Raw genomic sequence first — 21,699 nt, 5'->3', positions numbered from 1 at the left:
AAACAATACTGAATGTGGCATTAAGTGGATTCTTTAGGTGACTGCAACACACAGTGAAAACCCTTCAGAACGCCTTGGGAACTCCATAGAAATGCCCTGGCAACCACCCAAAACACCCTAGAAACTGTATACTGTAACCTAGCAACACACTCGGAACACCTTAGCAAATATATAGCAACGCCCTGGCTACCATCCACAAGCTCTTAGCATAAAAGTGATGGGTTTATCACAAGCAAAATATAAATATATAAGTATTAGAAGATATTTAAAATATACATAAAATACTGAAATTGTACTTTAAACCACGACTTAAACGCATCCCTACAAATACCCTTGCTCATACAGGAATGCTGCATTGGGTACTGTGAACTTCCCACTGTAGGCTTTAGTCCACAGATCCAGAGCAAGTGTTTGGTCTTGAGGGCAGATTTATAGGGGAGATAAGCGTTATATATACGTGACCTTTAGGGACGAGTGTGGCTTGGCTCCCAGAAGCGAGTGGGTGTGAGCGTTAGCACGCTTGCTGTCAGATGGAGCTTACCAGGCCGCCGGCTTCGGATTAACACATAAAAACTCTTATCTTGTGAGTCAGCTGGCAAGAATGTAGCTCTTCTAAAACTTTCAATGCAAAACAGAGGCACAGCAGCACTCCTGTGGGGAGCACCAAAGGCTTTAATGTTTGCTTAAAGATGTAAGGAGGAGTGAGATCCATAGATGTATATAGATTCCTCTTAGCGGCTGTTTTTATGGGCCGCTATGCGTTAGTCGTCCACCATATTGGAACAGTCAAACCCGGTCTGTGAAAATTCGAGAGCAAAATGACTGTGCGTCTGCAACCATAGTTAGGCGCATGTATGAATATCTATATCTGCAATAGACTTCAGCAGATGATTTTGCTTAACTAACACATAACAACATGATGAAGGCATCTGTTATTGTAGGGACATCGACATTATGACATTATATTGGCACGCCCCAAAACATGAGGTGGAATATAACAAATTATGATTGGTTGCATCACATGTCAGTCAAACTCGAACCTTGGCCAAGAAAAGCTGCGATGGAGCCCAGACCTTCTGCTGTCAGTCTGAAGGTCTGGCTACGCGAGACTACCATAGTTTAAAACCCTGTAATATTGAGTTAATACAGAACACGCTGACAGTTCCAAGATGGCTGGCGCATATGTGGCATCTACGTATACATATCTATGGTGAGATCCATGAAGAGATGTGGAAGCAAAACCTTAGCAACAACCCAGAAAATCCTAGCAACCAAATAACAATACTAGCAACCACCCAGAACACCTTAGCAACAGTATAACAATGCAGCCACATAGTAATGCTCTGACAACCACCCAGAAGAGAACACCCTATCAGAATCTCTCTGTGTGTGTATAGGTTGATACGTTGCTATGCAATTGCAGGAACCAAATAGCAGTATTAGCAACCACCTTGAACACTTTAACAACGAGATAGCAACGGTCTAGCAACTACCCAAAACACCTTAGCAACCACATTACAACGGTCTGTCACCCATTCTGACCACACCTACGCCCACATAGCAACAAAAACACCTTGTGCATATACTAGGTTGCTGTGGGTGGTTGTCAGGGTGTTGCTATGCAGTTGCTAGGTGATTGCTTACTGGCCCACCCATATGTATAATTCTCTAGTCCATAGATAAGGCTAACCTGATCTCATGAGAAAATGTTACTATTTTACACTGTTGAAATGGTAGCAAATTTGTACAGTTTGAATCATACAAAAAAAAAAACTGTAGCAAGGTTTCTGTTCAGGGAAACATAAATTTGAATCCAAAAGTAAACAAACAAAACTAAAGTAAAGTGGCAGCCCCTCAGGGACTGTTGCATATAAACATAATAAAACACAGCATAAGTGTTTCCTCTCTCATCTTTCACTGTCTTCACTCCTTTTATCCTCCCGGAGCTCCTCCGTGGGACTCGAGACCGGCTCTGACCCCACCCCTAAACCTTACCACCAGTGGGACGTGAGCAGATCATATGGAAATGTACGAATGAGATCGTACAAATTCATATGAATTTGCCATGAATTCAACACACCACATAATTTGAGGTATCAGTCAAGTCCATCACCCAAATAGTGTGGGACGAGTTACATGGTTTAGTTTACTACTTAGTGCTTTATAAAGCATTAACTAAACCCTTAATCCTAAGGCAAGATCCATTTCTAAGAGTGGCATGATACGTTGTAATACACACAGCTTTAAATTAACAATGCAAACATTTGTATAGGATCTCATGGGACAGTATTTGCTGTAAATATTATTTGCTTGGTTGTCACTAGGTTTTGTTACACTCTGTGGCTTAAGCCTGCAGTAAACTGCCAGCCTGAACAAATCCAGACCCCTGGAGAGCGCCAAATGTACTTAATCCAGCTGTAGGGCACCAGCTCTGTCAGCACACAATAAACGTGCCTGTGATGGTATCAAGCGAAACATATTCTCATCCGTCACAGGCATTCGCCAGGATGTTTTCCTGAGACGTTACCTTCTTTAAGCAGCATTTGTTTCCAAATATATGAGTGAATAAGCATTCTCCTGTGTGGGATGAGATCTACAGTGGCTGTGCGTCACACTGCCAGTCTTTGTGGCTCTTTTCTATTCTACATTCAGTACCTTATGAAGCTTTATTCTTGACCCTGCACAACCCCGTCTGACCGTTGTATGGGCGACTGCCAAAGAAAACAGGTGGTGGCGGGACGTTTGATGATCAGACACCATGCTTTCGTCTCATATGTAGCTGTGAACATCCATGTCCATGCCAAATATGTTGAGATCATAGCTGTGCTTTAAAGACACTGGAGCGAAACCTGGGAAAGAATTTTGAACAATGCTTTGTAACTTTAGCAGCCATCTTAGGTATAATACTACACATATGACTTTAAGAAACTTTGTACATGACAAAAAAGAATGAAAAAGTATATCACAACTGCATTATAATTATTGTTTCATATGTTCATGTCATATTAAGTGTATACTGTACAAGCATTATGCTAGTATTCCATTCCAAATTGAGAAAATATTAATTATGAATCCTGGTTTAGAAGACTCCGTCCCCACATCAGACGAGGTGGAAGCGCTCCGAGCGGGACATGAACCGACGGAGAAGAGTGTTTATTTACAGGTTGGTAAACCCCACTTAGGGATGTTGACTATTTACAGTAGCTACAATATACAGAAGGGAAAAAACAATCTGAAAACACACTATTTACAAAACTCAAAGTGGCATATGGAAACATGGAAATAACAGTTAGCCAAGCACCCATAAATAATCCTCGCACATCAGAGGAACTTCTTACCCTTCAATCTATGGAGATTATGGCTCAAATATAATGTGACAAAACGGTTAGCTGCTACTTCAGCAGCGGTCTGGATAATAATTTACACCTGAATAATGACACTGAGAAACTGTAACAGTCAAACAGAAAAGAGTTCACCATTTGCACCTGACCAAATCCAGACCCACCTGTACAACCCTATTTGCTGCCATTTAAGACACCTATTCTAATTCTCTTCTTGTTTTTGTAAATTTTGCATATTTAAAATTGTTCAATCTTTTATCACCTACAACTATCCTATATAACTTACAGAAATACCATGAAAATGTATGTTCACCTAATTCTTTAATGCGCAAGTAAACTATTTCCTGTAAATGTGCGAGAGACCTTGCTATTTATTAGCTGCTTAATTAATAACAGAAGAATTTAAAGGTGCAATAAAAGATACAACTATTCTCAACAAACCAGTGTCTTTATGATTAAGATAATTAAAATAATAGTATAACAAGTACCAGTTTGCAACATCAGCAGCACAGCGAACTGATTTTGTACAGGTAAAATAACTGGACACGGCTCAAATCGGAAGTTTGTGAACACATTCAAGTTTGTTCTAGTTAAAAACGCTCGCGCCTGCTCTTACGTTAAAAATAAGGTGTATGTGAGACAAATTTAGCACCTTGCGTGTACAAATTAGATAATGGTAGCCTATTTATTTCAAGGGGATATGTTTTACTGCCCTGCCTCCCGCGTGCGCCATTCATTAGTCACTGGCTCTGCTCGGAACGTAATTTCTAAAAGCCCGCCAATGAATCTACCTTTATTAAAGGGATAGTTCACCCAAAAATGAAAATTCCGTCATCATTTACCCACCCTCAAGCTGTTCTTTCTTCTGCTGAGCACAAAAGAAGACATTTTGAAGAATATGGGTAGCCATAGAATAATGTTTATAAAATTATTTAAAAAAATAATAATTTTTGGTTGAACCACAACAACAGAAAGAAAACGTTAGTAAAAACTGTATTTTGGAATCTAAATACTATAATTTTTGCATAAAATATTGTTACATTTTTGCATATCTCTGCAAAGCCCTCTTGAAAGTTAGAACAGTTAAATAAAAACTGAATTTCTTAAGTTTTTTTTTTAACTCTGCCACCCATGTTTATAAAACATTTAATATTTTGTTGGTACATCTTAAGTATTTTCTGCCTGACAAAATGTAAAGATGTGTAACCATATTTTGTCAGACACATTCAATCAACCATTACCCAGATCTGCCTCATTTGTAGAACAGCACATCATCACAAACTGAGTGACATTTATGACAGTTTTTTCTAATGTCTTAATTACAATCTCAAGCCTTCATTCTATAAGAAAGACTATTATAGTATTCTGTGTGAACATACCGTTTCAAATGTGTAACCAACTCACCCTCATGCTGTGGATGTGAACTTTGTGTTGCGAGATCTTCTAAAAACAGACACATGATTTACTGCCAAATCTTCAGTATTCAGAGCAGCGTCATGACAGGTATGAAAGCGAGGCTGTGGGGGACAGACTTAACATGTTTTCAACGGCACTCGCTGTAAAATGCTCCTAGATCACTTATATTTTTACACAAATCATGTAGTCTGGAGTTTTTTGTCTACTGACATTTAGATATTTATAGATTTTTGCAGTGTTTCGTCAGCAGAGCCTAACAAAAGCACATTAAATAATAGTACAACCCACTGAAGAGATGTAAGTCTATCCCTTACAGCCTCGCTTTCATTCCAGTTAAAAATCAAAGATGGCACTACTGTGAATAAGATCTATTCAAGGTCAGTCTCTTTCCTCCTCAGTGATTGCATCAGCACTATATAACTGTGGTGACCTGCCCCGTGGCCATAGCAGGCATATTTATGCGGGATTAGAGGCAGTCACGGCATAGAGGTTGAGAGACGGGCGTTTAGTCAACATGTACACAATAATGTCAGATGACAACAAATACCGTCGCAAAAGAGAAGTGTGTCAAAGAGCCAAAACATTTTTATTGTCAGTACAGTTGGGGACCTTACACATATTACATGTACAGTAGTGTTTCTGAGTGCAAGTATGTATGAATTGGTGTACGTCAGACATTTGCAAGTTGATGCCACAGGCAGGAGGGCATAAAACTCTCCATCTTGTCTGCAAAAAAGCCCAGTGGTGCAAAGAGGGTGCTGAAGAACTGCAGAGAGAGAGAGAGAGAGAGAGAGAGAGAGAGAGAGAGAGAGAGAGAGAGAGAGAGAGAGAGAGAGAGAGAGAGAGAGAGAGAGAGAGAGAGAGAGAGAGAGAGAGAGAGAGAGAGAGAGAGAGAGAGAGAGAGAGAGAGAGAGAGAGAGAGAGAGAGAGAGAGAGAGAGAGAGAGAGAGAGAGAGAGAGAGAGAGAGAGAGAGAGAGAGGGGAGAGAAAACAGTCAAGACGTGTGACGTGTGACGTGTGACGTGTATATATATATATATATATATATATATATATACACACACACACACACACTCACCTAAAGGATTATTAGGAACACCATACTTATACTGTGTTTGACCCCCTTTCGCCTTCAGACTGCCTTAATTCTACGTGGCATTGATTCAACAAGGTGCTGAAAGCATTCTTTAGAAATGTTGGCCCATATTGATAGGATAGCATCTTGCAGTTGATGGAGATTTGTGGGATGCACATCCAGGGCACGAAGCTCCCGTTCCACCACATCCCAAAGATGCTCTATTGGGTTGTGATCTGGTGACTGTGGGGGCCATTTTAGTACAGTGAACTCACTGTCATGTTCAAGAAACCAATATGAAATGATTCGAGCTTTGTGACATGGTGCATTATCCTGCTGGAAGTAGCCATCAGAGGATGGGTACATGGTGGTCATAAAGGGATGGGCATGGTCAGAAACAATGCTCAGGTAGGCCGTGGCATTTAAACGATGCCCAATTGGCACTAAGGGGCCTAAAGTGTGCCAAGAAAACATCCCCCACACCATTACACCACCACCACCAGCCTGCACAGTGGTAACAAGGCATGATGGATCCATGTTCTCATTCTGTTTACGCCAAATTCTGACTCTACCATCTGAATGTCTCAACAGAAATCGAGACTCATCAGACCAGGCAACATTTTTCCAGTCTTCAACTGTCCAATTTTGGTGAGCTCGTGCAAATTGTAGCCTCTTTTTCCTATTTGTAGTGGAGATGAGTGGTACCCGGTGGGGTCTTCTGCTGTTGTAGCCCATCCGCCTCAAGGTTGTGCGTGTTGTGGCTTCACAAATGCTTTGCTGCTTACCTCGGTTGTAACGAGTGGTTATTTCAGTCAAAGTTGCTCTTCTATCAGCTTGAATCAGTCGGCCCATTCTCCTCTGACCTCTAGCATCAACAAGGCATTTTCGCCCACAGGACTGTACATACTGGATGTTTTTCCCTTTTCACACCATTCTTTGTAAACCCTAGAAATGGTTGTGCGTGAAAATCCCAGTAACTGAGCAGATTGTGAAATACTCAGGCCGGCCCGTCTGGCACCAACAACCATGCCACGCTCAAAATTGCTTAAATCACCTTTCTTTCCCATTCTGACATTCAGTTTGGAGTTCAGGAGATTGTCTTGACCAGGACCACACCCCTAAATGCATTGAAGCAACTGCCATGTGATTGGTTGATTAGATAATTGCATTAATGAGAAATTGAACAGGTGTTCCTAATAATCCTTTAGGTGAGTGTATATATATATATATATATATATATATATATATATATATATATATATATATATATATATATATATATATATATATATATATATATATATATTCAGACCTATATCTGTCTGTATATATACAGATTTACATTTATATATTTAGAACTATACTATAATTGTATATGTTCAGATTTACTTTTATTTGTTATTAGCGACACCGGTGGCCATTAAATTATCTGCAGCCAGCAAAATATTACCTTTGCAGCGATACACTATTAATGAACATACTGACGCAGTCCGTACTGCTGAGAGCGACTTTTTTAATATGTAAAAGTGCTGCATGCTTTCCTCTCAATAACAGAATAAACACAACAAAAATGACAACGGTCAACTACGAATTTTAGCCCTAAACTGAAATGTGATCATGGCCGATGTGAAATGATGTTGACATGAGACAAGAGGTCCATGAGAAACACCTGTACAACCTGAAACTAAAAACGTAATAGTGCTTTTGCACACGTTTCTTGTGTTGTCGGCCTCATTCATGGACTATCTGAGTGTCTGAGCCACAAGCTGTCAGAAAGTTGCCTTTAAAGTGCCTGAAGTGCTAGATGTAAGTATGATAGAGTTTATCCTTCTGGGATACTACATGGAGGTCCAGACAGACACAAACAAGAGAGAAAAAAAAAATCTCTGGATGGCACCCAACTTTAAGACTGTAAAGTTTTTCCTTTGAAAAACACTGAAACCTCCACAGTTCTATCCACCATAAACAAGCCCCTAATGTGTTTATGAAGCGATACATTTCACGGATGAACAGATGTTTATGACGGAATATGGGAAAGGAAGCCTGGGGCCGCGCGTCGGATAGGGAGGAAAACTGGGCCGAGTGGAAGCTGGAGGGGTATCATCCATTTTAACGCAGATCCAGGAAATAGATAGTGCTAACGTAAATATGTGTTGTAAGATGACAAACGAGGTTGATAAAAAGAGAAAGGCCATTGAGGCTGCATGTCGTCACATTCAGGAATTTATTGCAATTAAAAATTAGGGTAATGTTCCCCAAGGAGAACAAGATGTTTGGAGTGGACGGGGAACAAAGCATGCATGTGTGCGCGCGGGCAAATAAGGGAGTGTAACGGAAACTAGAGCGAATTTGAATGCATCTCGGAGGTGAGGCCTAGCGCAACAACTCAAGTGTGTTCTGAAATCAATCACTCGCTATTAATTACCACAGATGAATGTAAACAATGATAAGAGAAGAATGCACCGCCACGAAATGCGCATCGGAAGGACTTAAGGGATGGCGTCCAAACAATTTAAACGCATGCTCGTCTTCACTTCTGCTCTATCCATTTTCCACCCTATTTCATTGACTTGCTTGAAGCTGAGGACCGTACATAAGCTCTTGATTGAAGTCTTGTGGATATACAGGGGTTGGATAATGAAAATGAAACACTGGCCAATATAGTGTTGGAGGTTTCACGCTTATATATGTGCGGCCTGGTGGCTGATCTTCACTGATTTTACATTCCATCAGTAAGACCAGAGTGAGGTTGAATTAGCAGAGCAAGAGCACAGCTGTGCATAAAATATTGCAAACCACACAGCATAATGGGAGACATATCAGAGCTCAAAAGAGGACAAATTGTTGGTGCACGTCTCGCTGGCTCATCTGTTACCAAGACAGTAAGTCTTTGTGGTGTATCGAGAGCTATGGTCTCCAGAATAATGTCGGCATACCACCACGTAGGACGACCACATCCAACAGGAGTACCTGTCGACGCAAGAGGAAGCTGTCTGAAAGCAATGTCCAGGTACTAACCTGGATTGTATCTAATAAGCATAAAACCACAGCTGCCCAACTCACTGCAGAATTAAATGTGTACCTCGACTCTCCTGTTTCCACCAAAACTGTTCATCAGGAGATCCACAGAGTCAATATTCATGGCTGGGCTGCTATATCCACAACTTTGGTCACTCGTGCCAGTGCCAAATGTCCCAAGATGAATTTCTAATTCTCCTATAAAAGAATTTCTAATTCTCCCCCCCTCAAAAAAAATGGTTTTCAGTCAGTTATTTATATCTTTTGCTGTAGTGTGTCAGTAGGAAATATCAGTTTACATTTCCAAACATTCTTTTTGCCATTAATTGTAATAATCCAGTGAGATTTGTGTATACACAAGGAGTCTGACAACAGCCGGTATGATCTGATCTCACCATCATCGAGTCCGTCTGTGATTACATGAAGAAACAGAAGAAACTGAGACAAACTAAATCCAGAAGACCTGCGGGAACGTCTCCAAGATGCGTGAAGAAACCTTCCTGCAAAGCTACAGTACTGTGAAAAGCACTGGCACTTGAGTTAAAATGCTGTAAAGTGAGAATGCTTTCAAAAATAAAATCCCAAATTTAATTCATTTATGATTTAACTTCTATTAACTAATTCAAATCAATATATGGTGTAACGACCCTTTGCGTTTAAAACGGCTTTTGTCCAGGTACACTTGCGCATAGTTTTTCATTAACATGCCTAAGACTTTTGCACAGTACTAATATATATATATATATAGATGCACCTGCTTGGACACAGCCGTCTCGAAGTCGTGTATCTGCGAAAGCGGAGCTGCGCGCAAAGTTACAAAAACGCCGTGCACACCACCACGCGAAATGGGGACTCGCGTGCTCAACCCGAAACACCGTCCAAACGCGATGACGACATTTTTGCCACTAATACAACATCACAGACAGTTGTTGGTCTCATAAGGAGCCGTGGTTTATACCATCTAGAGTGCCATTGACAGAGACTTCATTCTTATTTTGCAACACAATGAAATGTTTATCTTGGAAGTTCAGTGATTGTGTCTTTCTCTTCTAAACAAAAAAATAAATAAATATTAAAGGGCAAAGAGGGACGAGAGTGAAGGCAAAAACCAAACACTTTTGGGTTTGTTGAGGAGTGCAGATACTCACAGCTTTGACAAAGACCCCCATGAGCTCTGGAAACTGGTGTGTGAGCATGGCCAACATGGCACAGAAGGAGCAAAGGCCCGCTGTGAAGAGGATGAAGAAAGGAAGCTCCTTCTTTGGATACACTGAGACCTCGTGAAACGCTGGAAGAAAAAGAAAGACATATCCTTAAAACATGTCTACAAATACTCGATTTTCCCATTATTGTTCATAATTTCCACACTCTATGCTCGTGCTAACAGTTACTATTTGTATACAAATACAGGTATAAACAGAGTGTAGACTTACAAGGCAGAAGCTCTCTGTCTGCGGTCTCTGTGCATCCTGGGTAAGGATAGAAGAGATGACCCTTCTCCAGAGGGTACGGAATAATCCGGAAAGCTACGAGAGCCAAAAGATGTTGACTGACATCAGGTGAGATCGTTTACATTTTGTTTTACAGCAAACATTTTCATGGTAAATGAGAATGGTAATCTTCTATTATACAAGAATGTGACGGTGTGTGAAAAATAAAAGATGTGCACTGTACGCACTGCCTTCCCAGGTACAGTGTAGCAGGTTGAGCGCCCCCTCTGCCCGCTTCCAGTGCTGCAGGTGAAAGAAAGCATACGCCACCGCCTCACTGTCTCCCCTCTTCAAAATATGCTCAGGTGGCAAAATCAGACTCTTCATCTCTAATAAATACTGCAACGACACACAAGGAAAGGACAATAAACACATTTACCCCAATTCTGATTACCATAAAGCAAAAAGCCACTCTCATTAGTGAAATGAACATCAACAACAACAAAAAAGGTATTATTTATTGTATAGCTATTTTCATGGCGAGACCAGCTCAATCTAATAAAACAAGCTTCAATGATAAAGAGTTTTGACAGAAATAACATGTTATGTGTGTGAGAGAGAGCAGTCAGTCCCCGGCTCCGGGCCCCAGGGTGAGTGTTGTAGAGGGCAATACAGCAGGATTAAATGGTATTATCCAGAGGATAACCTTCCCAAATGCCCCTGGCTGTGATTATTGTACATTACAACTCGATTCGGCTGATTCTCTACAATGTGTCAAGCGCACCTTCTGCATTTTAAACAAATATCCCAACATATCTTTCTGTAAAATCACCGCAGTGGATGTGTCAGAATGTACACAAACATGTGCTTCGTAGACATGGGTAATTTAGCTTTATGATCATGCTGACATTTGACAGGCAGCTGTCCTACGCAACATGCACACACACAAACACGGTCTTTTATGGCGGATCAAGTGTCAGTGATGGGTCTCTTTCATGTGGATGTTCCTCTTAAGCCCCTGCTGAACTCCCATAAGCCTCTGTCTCGTATCTTTTTTCACTTGACCGTACGGACCCTGAGCGATGACATCACACTACAGTGGTCTTGGAGATGCCATGCAAAGGGGAGGTGCGGGTGTCCAGTGATGGATGACATCATGCATTATATTTTGCACATTTCTGGGATGTCGGTTAATGTGTTAGATATAAATTAAATGTGTTTAGCAATAATTGAATGCATTTGACAAATGCCAAATTTTTTTATGAATTATACTAATAGTACCATTTTTGCCCACTGTAATAGTCAGAAACATACACTACTGTTCAAAAGTTCAAAGGGCAAATTTTTATTCTGAAAGAAATTAATACTTTTATTCAGCAAGGACACATTAAATTGATCAACAGTGACATATAACACTTTCTATTCATCAAAGAATCCTAACAAAAATCTGAATTTTGACAAAACATTAAGTAGCACAATTAGCATATTAGAGTGATTTCTGAAGGATCATGTGACACTGAAGACTGGAGTAATTATGCTTCAAATAATAATTTTATAATTTATTAAAATAGAAAAGCTATTTTTAAAATTTTAATAATATTTCATAATATTACTGTTTTTATCAAATAAATGTAGCCTTGCTGAGCATAAGAGACTTATTTCAAAAACTTTAAAAAATCTTACCTACCCCAACATTTTCAATGATAGTGTATGTTGTCAACTTTATAAAAAGTAAATTTATACTTTTAATAACTGTATAAAGCAATAAAGTACAATAGATCATGACATTCAGCATGTCATTAAGTGCCTTTTTGCTTTTATGAAGCCGTTCCAGCATAATAAAGATATGAAGGACCATTTTTCAATAATTTATTGTAAATACAGTCACGTTCTCTTGTACCTTATTGCTTGTGTAACAGTGTAAAATATCACTGCATTGCCCAAATTCTAGCTCATTTTTGCCTTAGGGCCAGACTTGGCATTTGAAATACCAGGTGTATGTGTGTGTGTGTTTATATTTGCTGCACATCTCAAACAGGTGCTCTTTGTAGTCTGATACAGCACGTCTGTGGTGCACAATACCCTTTCGTATGAGACTGTGTGTTTGGGTGTGAAGAGGTTGTGTACTTTGAAGTCGGATCTAGTGTTTTGGAAAGCGGCAAGTTGAAGCCAGGTACAAAGAAAGAAACAGATGATGGGGGTCAAAACATCTTTAAAGGGCAAAAAGACAAACCAAAGGTGATATAACTTTCACCCTAAACACAGCTTACGCAAATCTATGTTTGGCAGCCTTGGCTCGACAACCTCACCTGCAGTTATGTTGAATGTTAAAACTGTGAACAATGCGTGTTAGAAAAGTTTCAGTTTAGTGCAGATGATTACAATATGCTTCACTGTAAATACTACAACAGCATCACCTTCTGGCCATGACAATATGCCTGCACTCATGAATATCAGTGAGATAAAGCCGATGTGTGGCCCAGAAACTTCAATTTTTGCAATATAAAGTATAATAAGGTGCTTTTTTTCTTTTTAATTGGAGGTAAGCAAATCTAAATATATATATTTCGAACCTTTGGTACATGTGGGTTGAACTCCACAGCTCTGTGTATGGCCTCCACTGCGTTCATCTCTGCTGTGCTGAGACCTCGTCTAGACGCTGCCTCAGGTGAAAACCTGCCATACGACACACATTCAGATTCATTCAGCAAACTATCATCCATAAACATTACCTATGCTATGATATGGTTATATGCTGTTCATTATTAGACATAACAGACAATTGTTTGCATCATTTCATACTTCCAGAATGCAGAAGACTTACTTATCTGACACCGCTCTGGCTTTCAGTAAGGCAGATGTGTAGCATATAGTGGCTGATTTAGGCAAGCTGATATCTAGTGGAGGAAACATCAGATAGTTAGTGAAACATCGATCACTTTCTGGTCCAGTTTGAAGAGTACAGTAATGTGACAGTTGAATGAGCTCACCATCATATTTTGCGAGGACTGCTTGTACATCTGCGTAGGCCTGCAGCTCTAATAACGCTTCTAGAAGGTTCTCGTGAATGTTTAACATTCCCAGTAAAGGAAATTCTTTCATTAACTGTCCAGGGAAACAGGAAACAGAGTATAATTGAAGTATGAGATGCCACTTACAAAATAAAATAAAAGTTCTTACGAGTGATACAAGTAGACATTTCAAGTTCTAATACATTCATAAAAAAGTATTTAAAATTTTAAGCACAAATTATTGTCTGATGATAACAGAATATATTCTAGAGTTACATGGATGACATCTTACATTGATGACTTATAACTATAACATCAATATTTTATGCCCGGTACACATTGTACGATTTTGGGCTGTCCAAGACGAAAGATGAGCAATTTCTGTGGTTTCTCTTCTGTGAGGTTTCTCCTAAACGGTGGTCCTGCGTCATACAGTAAGAGAGGTTCAAAGATGATCTTTGTCACAGTCTTGAGACCAAAGATAGCCTGCGATAATTTTCTGACAGTGTCAGAAATTTAGCATGATCATCTCATAGTGAGTTTGCTGCTACGACCTATATCTACTGACTAGCCAATAAAAAAGCAACATGAAATGGAGTATTGATTAACATGACATGGCGCTAAAACTATAACTACTTACCTAAAGCTCAATTTGCCAGATTGGCATGCCAAATTGCAATCTTTTCCCTTGCCATATTCTTCTCTTTCGCTTCCTCCTCACATAAAAAACCCAATTGCTCATTTCTAGACCGTAGGCGTCGTAGCCTACGATTCAATAGGTGTCATCATCACCGTACAGTCTACATATTTGTCGTACCCAAGTTTATTAGATCCATGTCGTACGGTGTGATTTGTAATGATCTTATAGGATTGCCGAAATCACAGAATCTGTAGCAGGCATTAGACATAAACAATGAAATGAATAAAAATAATTATACAATAATTTGATATTTTAAAATACTTTTTTGTAAATTAAAGTTCCTCTTTCACAGTTAAAATTTCATAATAGAGCAGAATTGGAAAGGAAATGTTATGTTCATTAGCCCTGAAAATATTCAATGGATGTTACAACATCCTACACTAAATGTGAATTTATGTACCTGCACTAAAGTTACAGGAATATGTTGCTGATTACCAAAGTTTGTTTTTTTTGACTCATCCCTCAGGTCAAAAAACAAACAAACAGAATCAAATTTACAGTAAAGCACTTACTATGATAATCTATGGGGCAAGACTTTGCGCTAGAATAATCATTAAAATATACAGACCTGAACATTATTTGTGTTATATTGCTTCACTCACATCTCTCATCATCTTTACGGCTTCTTTGATGCGACCCAGTTTTCTAGCACACATGGCCAGTCTGCGCTTGATGTAGACCACAAGATTGGTGTCTTTACCGGCTGTGAACGCAACGGTAGAAAACAACAGCGTGAGTTACTGTATGCTGAGGGCATGTGTGTGACAGTGTGAAAGTCTCATACCACTTTTAAGGGCTTGTTTGAATAGCCGTTCAGCTTCTGTGATGGTTGTGGCTTCCTCCTCGGCAAGGAGCACATACGCTGCAGCACATCTGCAATGAACAGAATCATACGCTGGAGAGTTAGAAAAAGGAAACTTCATCTACACAAATTTTTGACTGCCTGTGTATAAACTGTAACATGGAAGTAATTACTGGCTTTTCAGTGTCAGATATTTTTTTACCATATTGGAAGGATCATGTGATGCTGAAAATGATGCTGAAAATTCATCACTACCATCACAGGAATGAATTACATTTATAATACATTCACATAGAATTCAGTTATTTTAAAATGTATATGAAGGAAATATTTAGTTAATCATAACATTAACATTTCTATGCTTTTGAAACCGAAATATTCCCAACACTGAATATGTGTCTGAATACAACAAAAGAGGAAACCAAACTAGACTATATATATATATATTTAACCTCATGACCCTTGCAAGCTGAAGTAAAGGAATCCAGATTTGCTTTTACCTAGTAACAGAGAATTATACATATCAAGAACCAATCATATTAGAGAGTAATTATGCAATGGATCATGTTGCCTTTGTTATGCACTTTTTCTATATAAACTGTTGGACTCTTTTTGTCAGGGGGATTCTCTGTGAAATTAGTCAGAGATCCTCTGTGATTAAAGCATATTCATTTGTCTTTGAGGCTTTGTCTGGAGTCTGTCTGGTTATTGCTGCGCAGCAGGTTAGTGGAAAACTAGAGACCTTTATTCCAAAGTGATAGTGTTCATAGGGGCGAGAAGTCTTCTGACTCAGTGAGGCTCTTATAATAATAATAAAATTTAATTTGAAAATAATATTATAATGTGGTGTAATCTATCATAATATACACAGACAGTTTTACTCACTGCGAGATTTATTCGTGAGGGAATAATTAGATAAGAATTTTATTGGAGTCTTACACACATAAGCCACGCATTAACTTGCAGCTATTATGTCAGTGGTTTGATGCAGCGCAGGAGTTGCAGATAACTTCTGCTGTGCCATTAGAATTTGTTTTTGACCAATAGAAACTTTAATAAATGATGTTACTTAACAAATCTGATTCACAGGTAAAATTAAATGAATTGCTAATTACAACACTGAAATAAAACGGAAATAATGGGGAATCATGTAACAAACGAGTTTCCTTATAAAGGTCCAGGAATGTTGATATGATGTCATTACGTTGCTGTCTTGCCGCCAGCCAATCGCTGCATTGCTGATCATGGTTTCGAGTGTTGATATATCTGTCCTTTCCAATGAACACAAGAACGTGCGGTAATCTCAGATAACTTAATCCAGATATTTTGGTCAAATCCGCAAATTCGTTTGAAGAACGAAAATAGCCAAATATCAGCTATCACGATTAGAAGATCTGGCATCTGTCAAATCAACTCGGATGTATTAAAGGCACAATATGTAACTTTTTTGCTTTAAAAATAGCAAAAATCACTATATCTATGGTATATATATTTTTTTTAGTTGTGTACTTACATTATCCCGACTGTTTCCAACAACTTTCAAACCAGGAGAAATTTGTAATTTAATTTGAGAAACGTCCCGTTTCTTTATTTCCGTTTTGTCGCCGCCAATGGCGTCATATCCGTGTTGTCCCTGGTTTCCGCTCGTGCTGCCATGGCAACCAGAGCTATGAACCAGAGCCGTCTGATAGTAACCAAAGCGACTGACATGGACAACTTTGTAGTTCGCAATGTCTATCTACACGCTGTTGTTGTTTCGTTCAAACATTATGGAGCATAGCAAGCAGACTTTGGATAAAAAAGGAGAACTAAAATGAGAATCAATATCAGCGCGGCGTTTTCGAGATGCCGAGAGCTCCCATAGACAGTATATAAACGAGAGCTCCACGTCCGAGACTTCGACCGCTCCTACATGTACTTTATTAAACAGGTGAGCACATTTACATAAAACTAACAAACTTTTACAAATAAATGAATTTAAATTTCAAAAACATTAAAATTGCTTTTAAAAACATTAACCTTAATTATTCCAAACTATTGACCACCAGTGTACATGGCTTACATTAAAATTCCATATAATTTATATATACATATACTAAATAAATGTATAATTTTTACATTTAAATAAATTAAATTTATGATAAAATACAAGTGAATTTAAGACACTTTATAATGCACAGTATGAAAAATGAGTATTCATTTAGATATTTGCTAAAGTTCACTTTTAACAGTGTTATTAAATTATTATTAAAGATTAGCTTTAAGTGACATTAAATATCCAATACTGACCAATATGATAAAATCAAAGAGGAATAATCAAAATGGTACCAACATATTGTGCACTGCATCCCTAGTTCATGTGTTTTTATTGCTTTTTATAATATATCCCATTCCAGCTCTAAAATCTCTGACTGGATGAGTCACGTCCGAAGATGTTAAATTGAATTCAACTCACTCGCGGTTCATTTCAATTGCCTGGTAAGCTGCTCGAATACGTGCCTGCGGGTTCCTCTCCCTCCAGGCCTTCTGCATTACTGCGCAACAAACAACAGATAACAGCCATGATTAAACGGCAGTTCTGATTGTTTTTTTTAAGTACAAGCGCATGAGACTAACCAGAGTCTTCTGGTCTAAGCTGCTGAGTGTCTCCCAAGAAGAAGGTCTGATGATCTTGTGCTGATAAATTCATGTCGTAATATGTCAGGGGCTCTTTACCCGTCACCCAAGTGTACCTGGAATGGAAGGATCATGAATATAATGTTTAGTCATTTATTTAAAAGCTCATAAATTAAGGCAATTAACTGACAGCATTTAAGAAATATACCTGCTGTACTCTGCACCTCTGAATAAGTTCAGTGGGTTCCTCCACACTTTACATTCTGAAAGAAAAATAACACAATAGCTCAAACATTACTACATTTCCTTTGAAATGTTTGGAAAGATAACCAGTAGCTAACAACTTATAATAAAACCTGCAACGTTGCTTCTCTGCTCTGTATCGCCGTTTACTGAAGAGAAGAGTCCCGCGGAGCTGCTGTTCTCCACTCCTCCCAGGAGAGGGCGCAAGTGGCTGACAGAAACCTGCTCGATGAACGAAGTGCCGTACTTTCTAAAGTACCACCACTCGAATATCTGAAAGACAATCAAGCGAGTGTGTTTTCACAATGCTTTGAAACTGAAGTTTGTTATCTAGCATAATTAGTTTACAACAAATAGGTAAAAGACTCACCAATATAAGGCCCGAGATGAGCGAGGAGGTTCCCGTGAGCGCAACGTAGAATTTAGGCGTAAGAGTGTTTAAAAACACAGAGGCTGTGGATGAATTACACAAGATAATGAAACAGAAATTATGATTGTTTTATATAACAACTTTTTTTTAACAATTTTTATTATATATATGTACCAACACAACTTATAAAACATGGCAACAAATGACTTATTTGCTTACAACTTCTATTTTTTAAACGTAGAAAAAAGTATAAAAACTTAACACATATCTTGCATAAAATGATGGTTATAAAATGATTAAATGTTAAATTAATATTAAAATAAACCGCTAAATAATGCTTCTACTCAAACATCACATTCACATTGCACTTTTGAAATATATGAACATATACATTAAAATAATGTGTGTGTGTGTGTGTGTGTGTGTGTGTGTGATATAGATATATATATATATATATATATATATATATATATATATATATATATATATATATATATATATATATATATATATATATATATATATATATATATATATATATTAGTGTTGTCAATCGATTCAAAAATTAACTAATTAATCACACATTTTTTGTGATTAATCATGATTAATCGCACACATTTTCATTGTGCATTTTTTATATATTTTGTAATGTAATAATTTCACAGTTAATTTCCAAATTAATGTAGAAATAACAAAGACAGTATATTTTAAATACTTGTTTAATGGCATTTTTTATGAATGAAGGCCAGTATCACTGATACTAATACAGCTACTGATGTCTCCATGAAAATTAATTAATTAATATAATTCATTAACTATAGCCATTCAAAATTACAGTGCACTTCAAAGTTATCCATTTTTTAAAATGTATTAGGCTTCAAAAAATATAACAACTTAAACAATCCTCACATAAACCCATAATACATTTCATATTTACCTGTGCCCTGTGAAATATACAGAAACTGAATAAAGTTATCTGCACTGCATCAATTATAAATTAAGTATAGATTAATCCTTATTAAAGCTTCAAAAGTTCTTTACTCAAGAGCAGTGAGTAATTTTCTCAGTTACCTTTGTTCTTTGATTAACATTAATGTCAGACAGCATTAGTGGCTGCTGTCACTTTAAGACCAGCCGCTGCTGACAATGATGCAGGTCATTCTCTCACAACTCTTTATGTTAACTTAAGACTTTATTTAACTCATTAAAGGTACAATATGTAAGAATTGTGTATCAAAATATCCAAAAACCACTTGCACAGTGTTATATATTTCTTTCAATTATGTACTTACATTTTCCTAAATGTTTCCAAGAATTTATAAATTCAGAGAAATTCACAATTTTAAATAGTGCCCGTCCCTGTTCACTTGTCGCCTGTCAATGACGTAATATCCGCGTTATCCCTGGTTTCCGCTAGTACTACCATAGTAACCATGGCGACAGATGCGGACAACTACGTAATGTTTAGCGGCACGCTCACAGTGTTGTTGTTTCGTTCAAACATTATGGATCATGGCAAGCAGACTTTGGGACAAAAGAAGGAATAAAACAAGAATCAATATCGGCGTGGCGTTTTCGAGATGTCTTTCTGTGTGTCATAGACATTCACAGAAAGCGCGTTCTCTTGCAGAAAACGGATGCTTTATTAATTGCATTAAATATTTTTAAATGTTTATTTTTAAAATGAAAACATTTTATCGCATGTGTTAACGCGTTAACGTTGGCAGCACTAATATATATATATATATATATATATATATATATATATATATATATATATATATATATATATATAATATAAAATATTCGCAGACGAGGAACGTGCACAAAAGCAAGAGGCGGGATTTATCATGTGAACAAATCATTTACATTTACATTTATGCATTTGGCAGACGCTTAAAAGCGACTTACATTGCATTTCAAAGTACACATTTAGCCTATATTCTTTACAGTTCTCACTTTCCCTGGGAATCGAACCCATGACCTTGGTGTTGCATGCGCCAACGCTCTACTGATTGAGCTACAGGAAAGCCGTATCAATCAAATCCAATCATAGTGTGATGGAGGCATTGCCTCTCCTCTCCTCCCCCATTCATTCTCAATTACCCCCACCAAACCCACCGCACGCTTTCGAGGGTCTGTTTTATGGGCTCAGGGGAGGCAAGATAAATTTGGTGTTCCGCTGTAACTTTACCTGTATAAAAACGAGTGATTTATACACTTTTAAATGTCACATTTTGTATTTTTGCACTAAATATACAAAATGTGACATTAAAATGTGTAACTTTTATGTTAAAGATGCGATTAATCGTGATTAATCGGTTTGACCACACTAGTATATGTAGATATTCATACCAATAGCAACATTTCTAAATAAAGAATTATGAGCGGACTTTATTTAAACCTTAAGCTGATGTCATTTGAAACTGAGATGCTGAAATGAAACACTTAAAGTCACAGTAAACAGAAATATAGAAATAGTTTTGTTTAGTTGATTATAAATCTATAATAAATCTACGAACACAACTCATAATACATGGCCACAAATTACTTTATTAACTTAAAAAAAATAAAATTATACCTAACCCATATCTTGCATAAAAATATTTACATTCTGTTTGTTATGTAATGGTAGTGTTGACAAATTCCTCCTATGAATATTGCTATTTGTCAAACATCTCATGCACACTGTACTGTGCAAAAATGTATATAATATATTAATATGCATAACAAAATGTGAAAATTATAATGGCATTTTATTTAAGTCTTTAGCTAATACCATTTGAAACTGAGATGATGGCATGTACTTTGTGTCAGACTGACATTAACGTACAAAACATTGCATTTGACAGCTGCTTTTAACTAAAGTTCTTAACACAACACTGACTTAAACCCAGGTCTGTTTCTCTCACAATGCTACAGTATGACTTCAAATAAATTATAATTATGCACGAATCATATTGGTTATAATACTTAATGGTCATTTTTAGTCCCTTTGGGCGCTTGACATCTTCAGTCACCATTCATTGACAGACATTGCATGGAAAACACCGACTTCAAAATTCCTGCTTTTATATTGCACAGAAATAGAAAGCCGTATGGGTTTGCGTGGGGATGAGAGAAATAACGGTTGAATGTTCATATTTGTGTGAACTTCTCCTTCAGTGAACAGAAATGTACCCTGTGTTGAGCTGTAAACATGCACACAGCTGATCATAAACACACACACCTGCGTTGACGGTCTCCTGCAGCTTCAGAGGGCTCCTCAGCACGTAAACCATCGTCAAGACCATGGCGAACCAAAGCGCACATATGTACGTCCACGACCAGCAGAGCCACGATTTTAATTTCTCCGTGAAACCGGGTGATTGAGGATTACTGCCACTGCTGTCCGCCATCTTTCACCGACGAGCCGTAAACATTAGAATTGTGGGATACTGGAGGAGAGAGCGCTGTAGCGATGCTCTCCACCAGATGGCGCAGCTCCTGTTGATTGTTTTATACCCACTGTTGATGTAAAACTTAATACAAGTACATAATGGATGCTTGCTTAACGCGCAGTATATACTATTTACTGCATACTACTTTTCTTTTAAGCGAATAGTGAAATGGGATGTGTTCAGATTGAAGAGCATAGTATTTTAGCAAAATATAGTATGCACACTGTGCACATTACT

At 37.9% G+C, this 21,699-nt stretch overlaps 1 protein-coding gene across 1 annotated transcript; it reads right to left on the bottom strand.

The window, feature by feature from the left end:
- Positions 1 to 5,318: 5,318 nt before the first annotated feature.
- Positions 5,319 to 21,494, bottom strand: st7l (suppression of tumorigenicity 7 like). The gene is given in 16 exon segments (XM_081380260.1): positions 5,319 to 5,523; positions 9,999 to 10,138; positions 10,284 to 10,376; positions 10,529 to 10,679; positions 12,854 to 12,956; positions 13,105 to 13,177; positions 13,271 to 13,385; positions 14,594 to 14,689; positions 14,691 to 14,773; positions 14,776 to 14,864; positions 17,249 to 17,327; positions 17,410 to 17,525; positions 17,618 to 17,672; positions 17,766 to 17,925; positions 18,023 to 18,105; positions 21,252 to 21,494. Coding segments are annotated over 16 exon segments (1,701 nt in total). The 5' UTR covers positions 21,421 to 21,494; the 3' UTR covers positions 5,319 to 5,427.
- Positions 21,495 to 21,699: the final 205 nt, after the last annotated feature.

Source organism: Scardinius erythrophthalmus (genome assembly GCF_964197995.2).
Source record: "Scardinius erythrophthalmus genome assembly, chromosome: 12".
In the NCBI taxonomy this organism is placed as follows: domain Eukaryota; kingdom Metazoa; phylum Chordata; class Actinopteri; order Cypriniformes; family Leuciscidae; genus Scardinius; species Scardinius erythrophthalmus.
The sequence above is the reverse complement of the archived record's forward strand: the minus strand, read 5'-3'. Positions and strand labels throughout refer to the sequence as shown.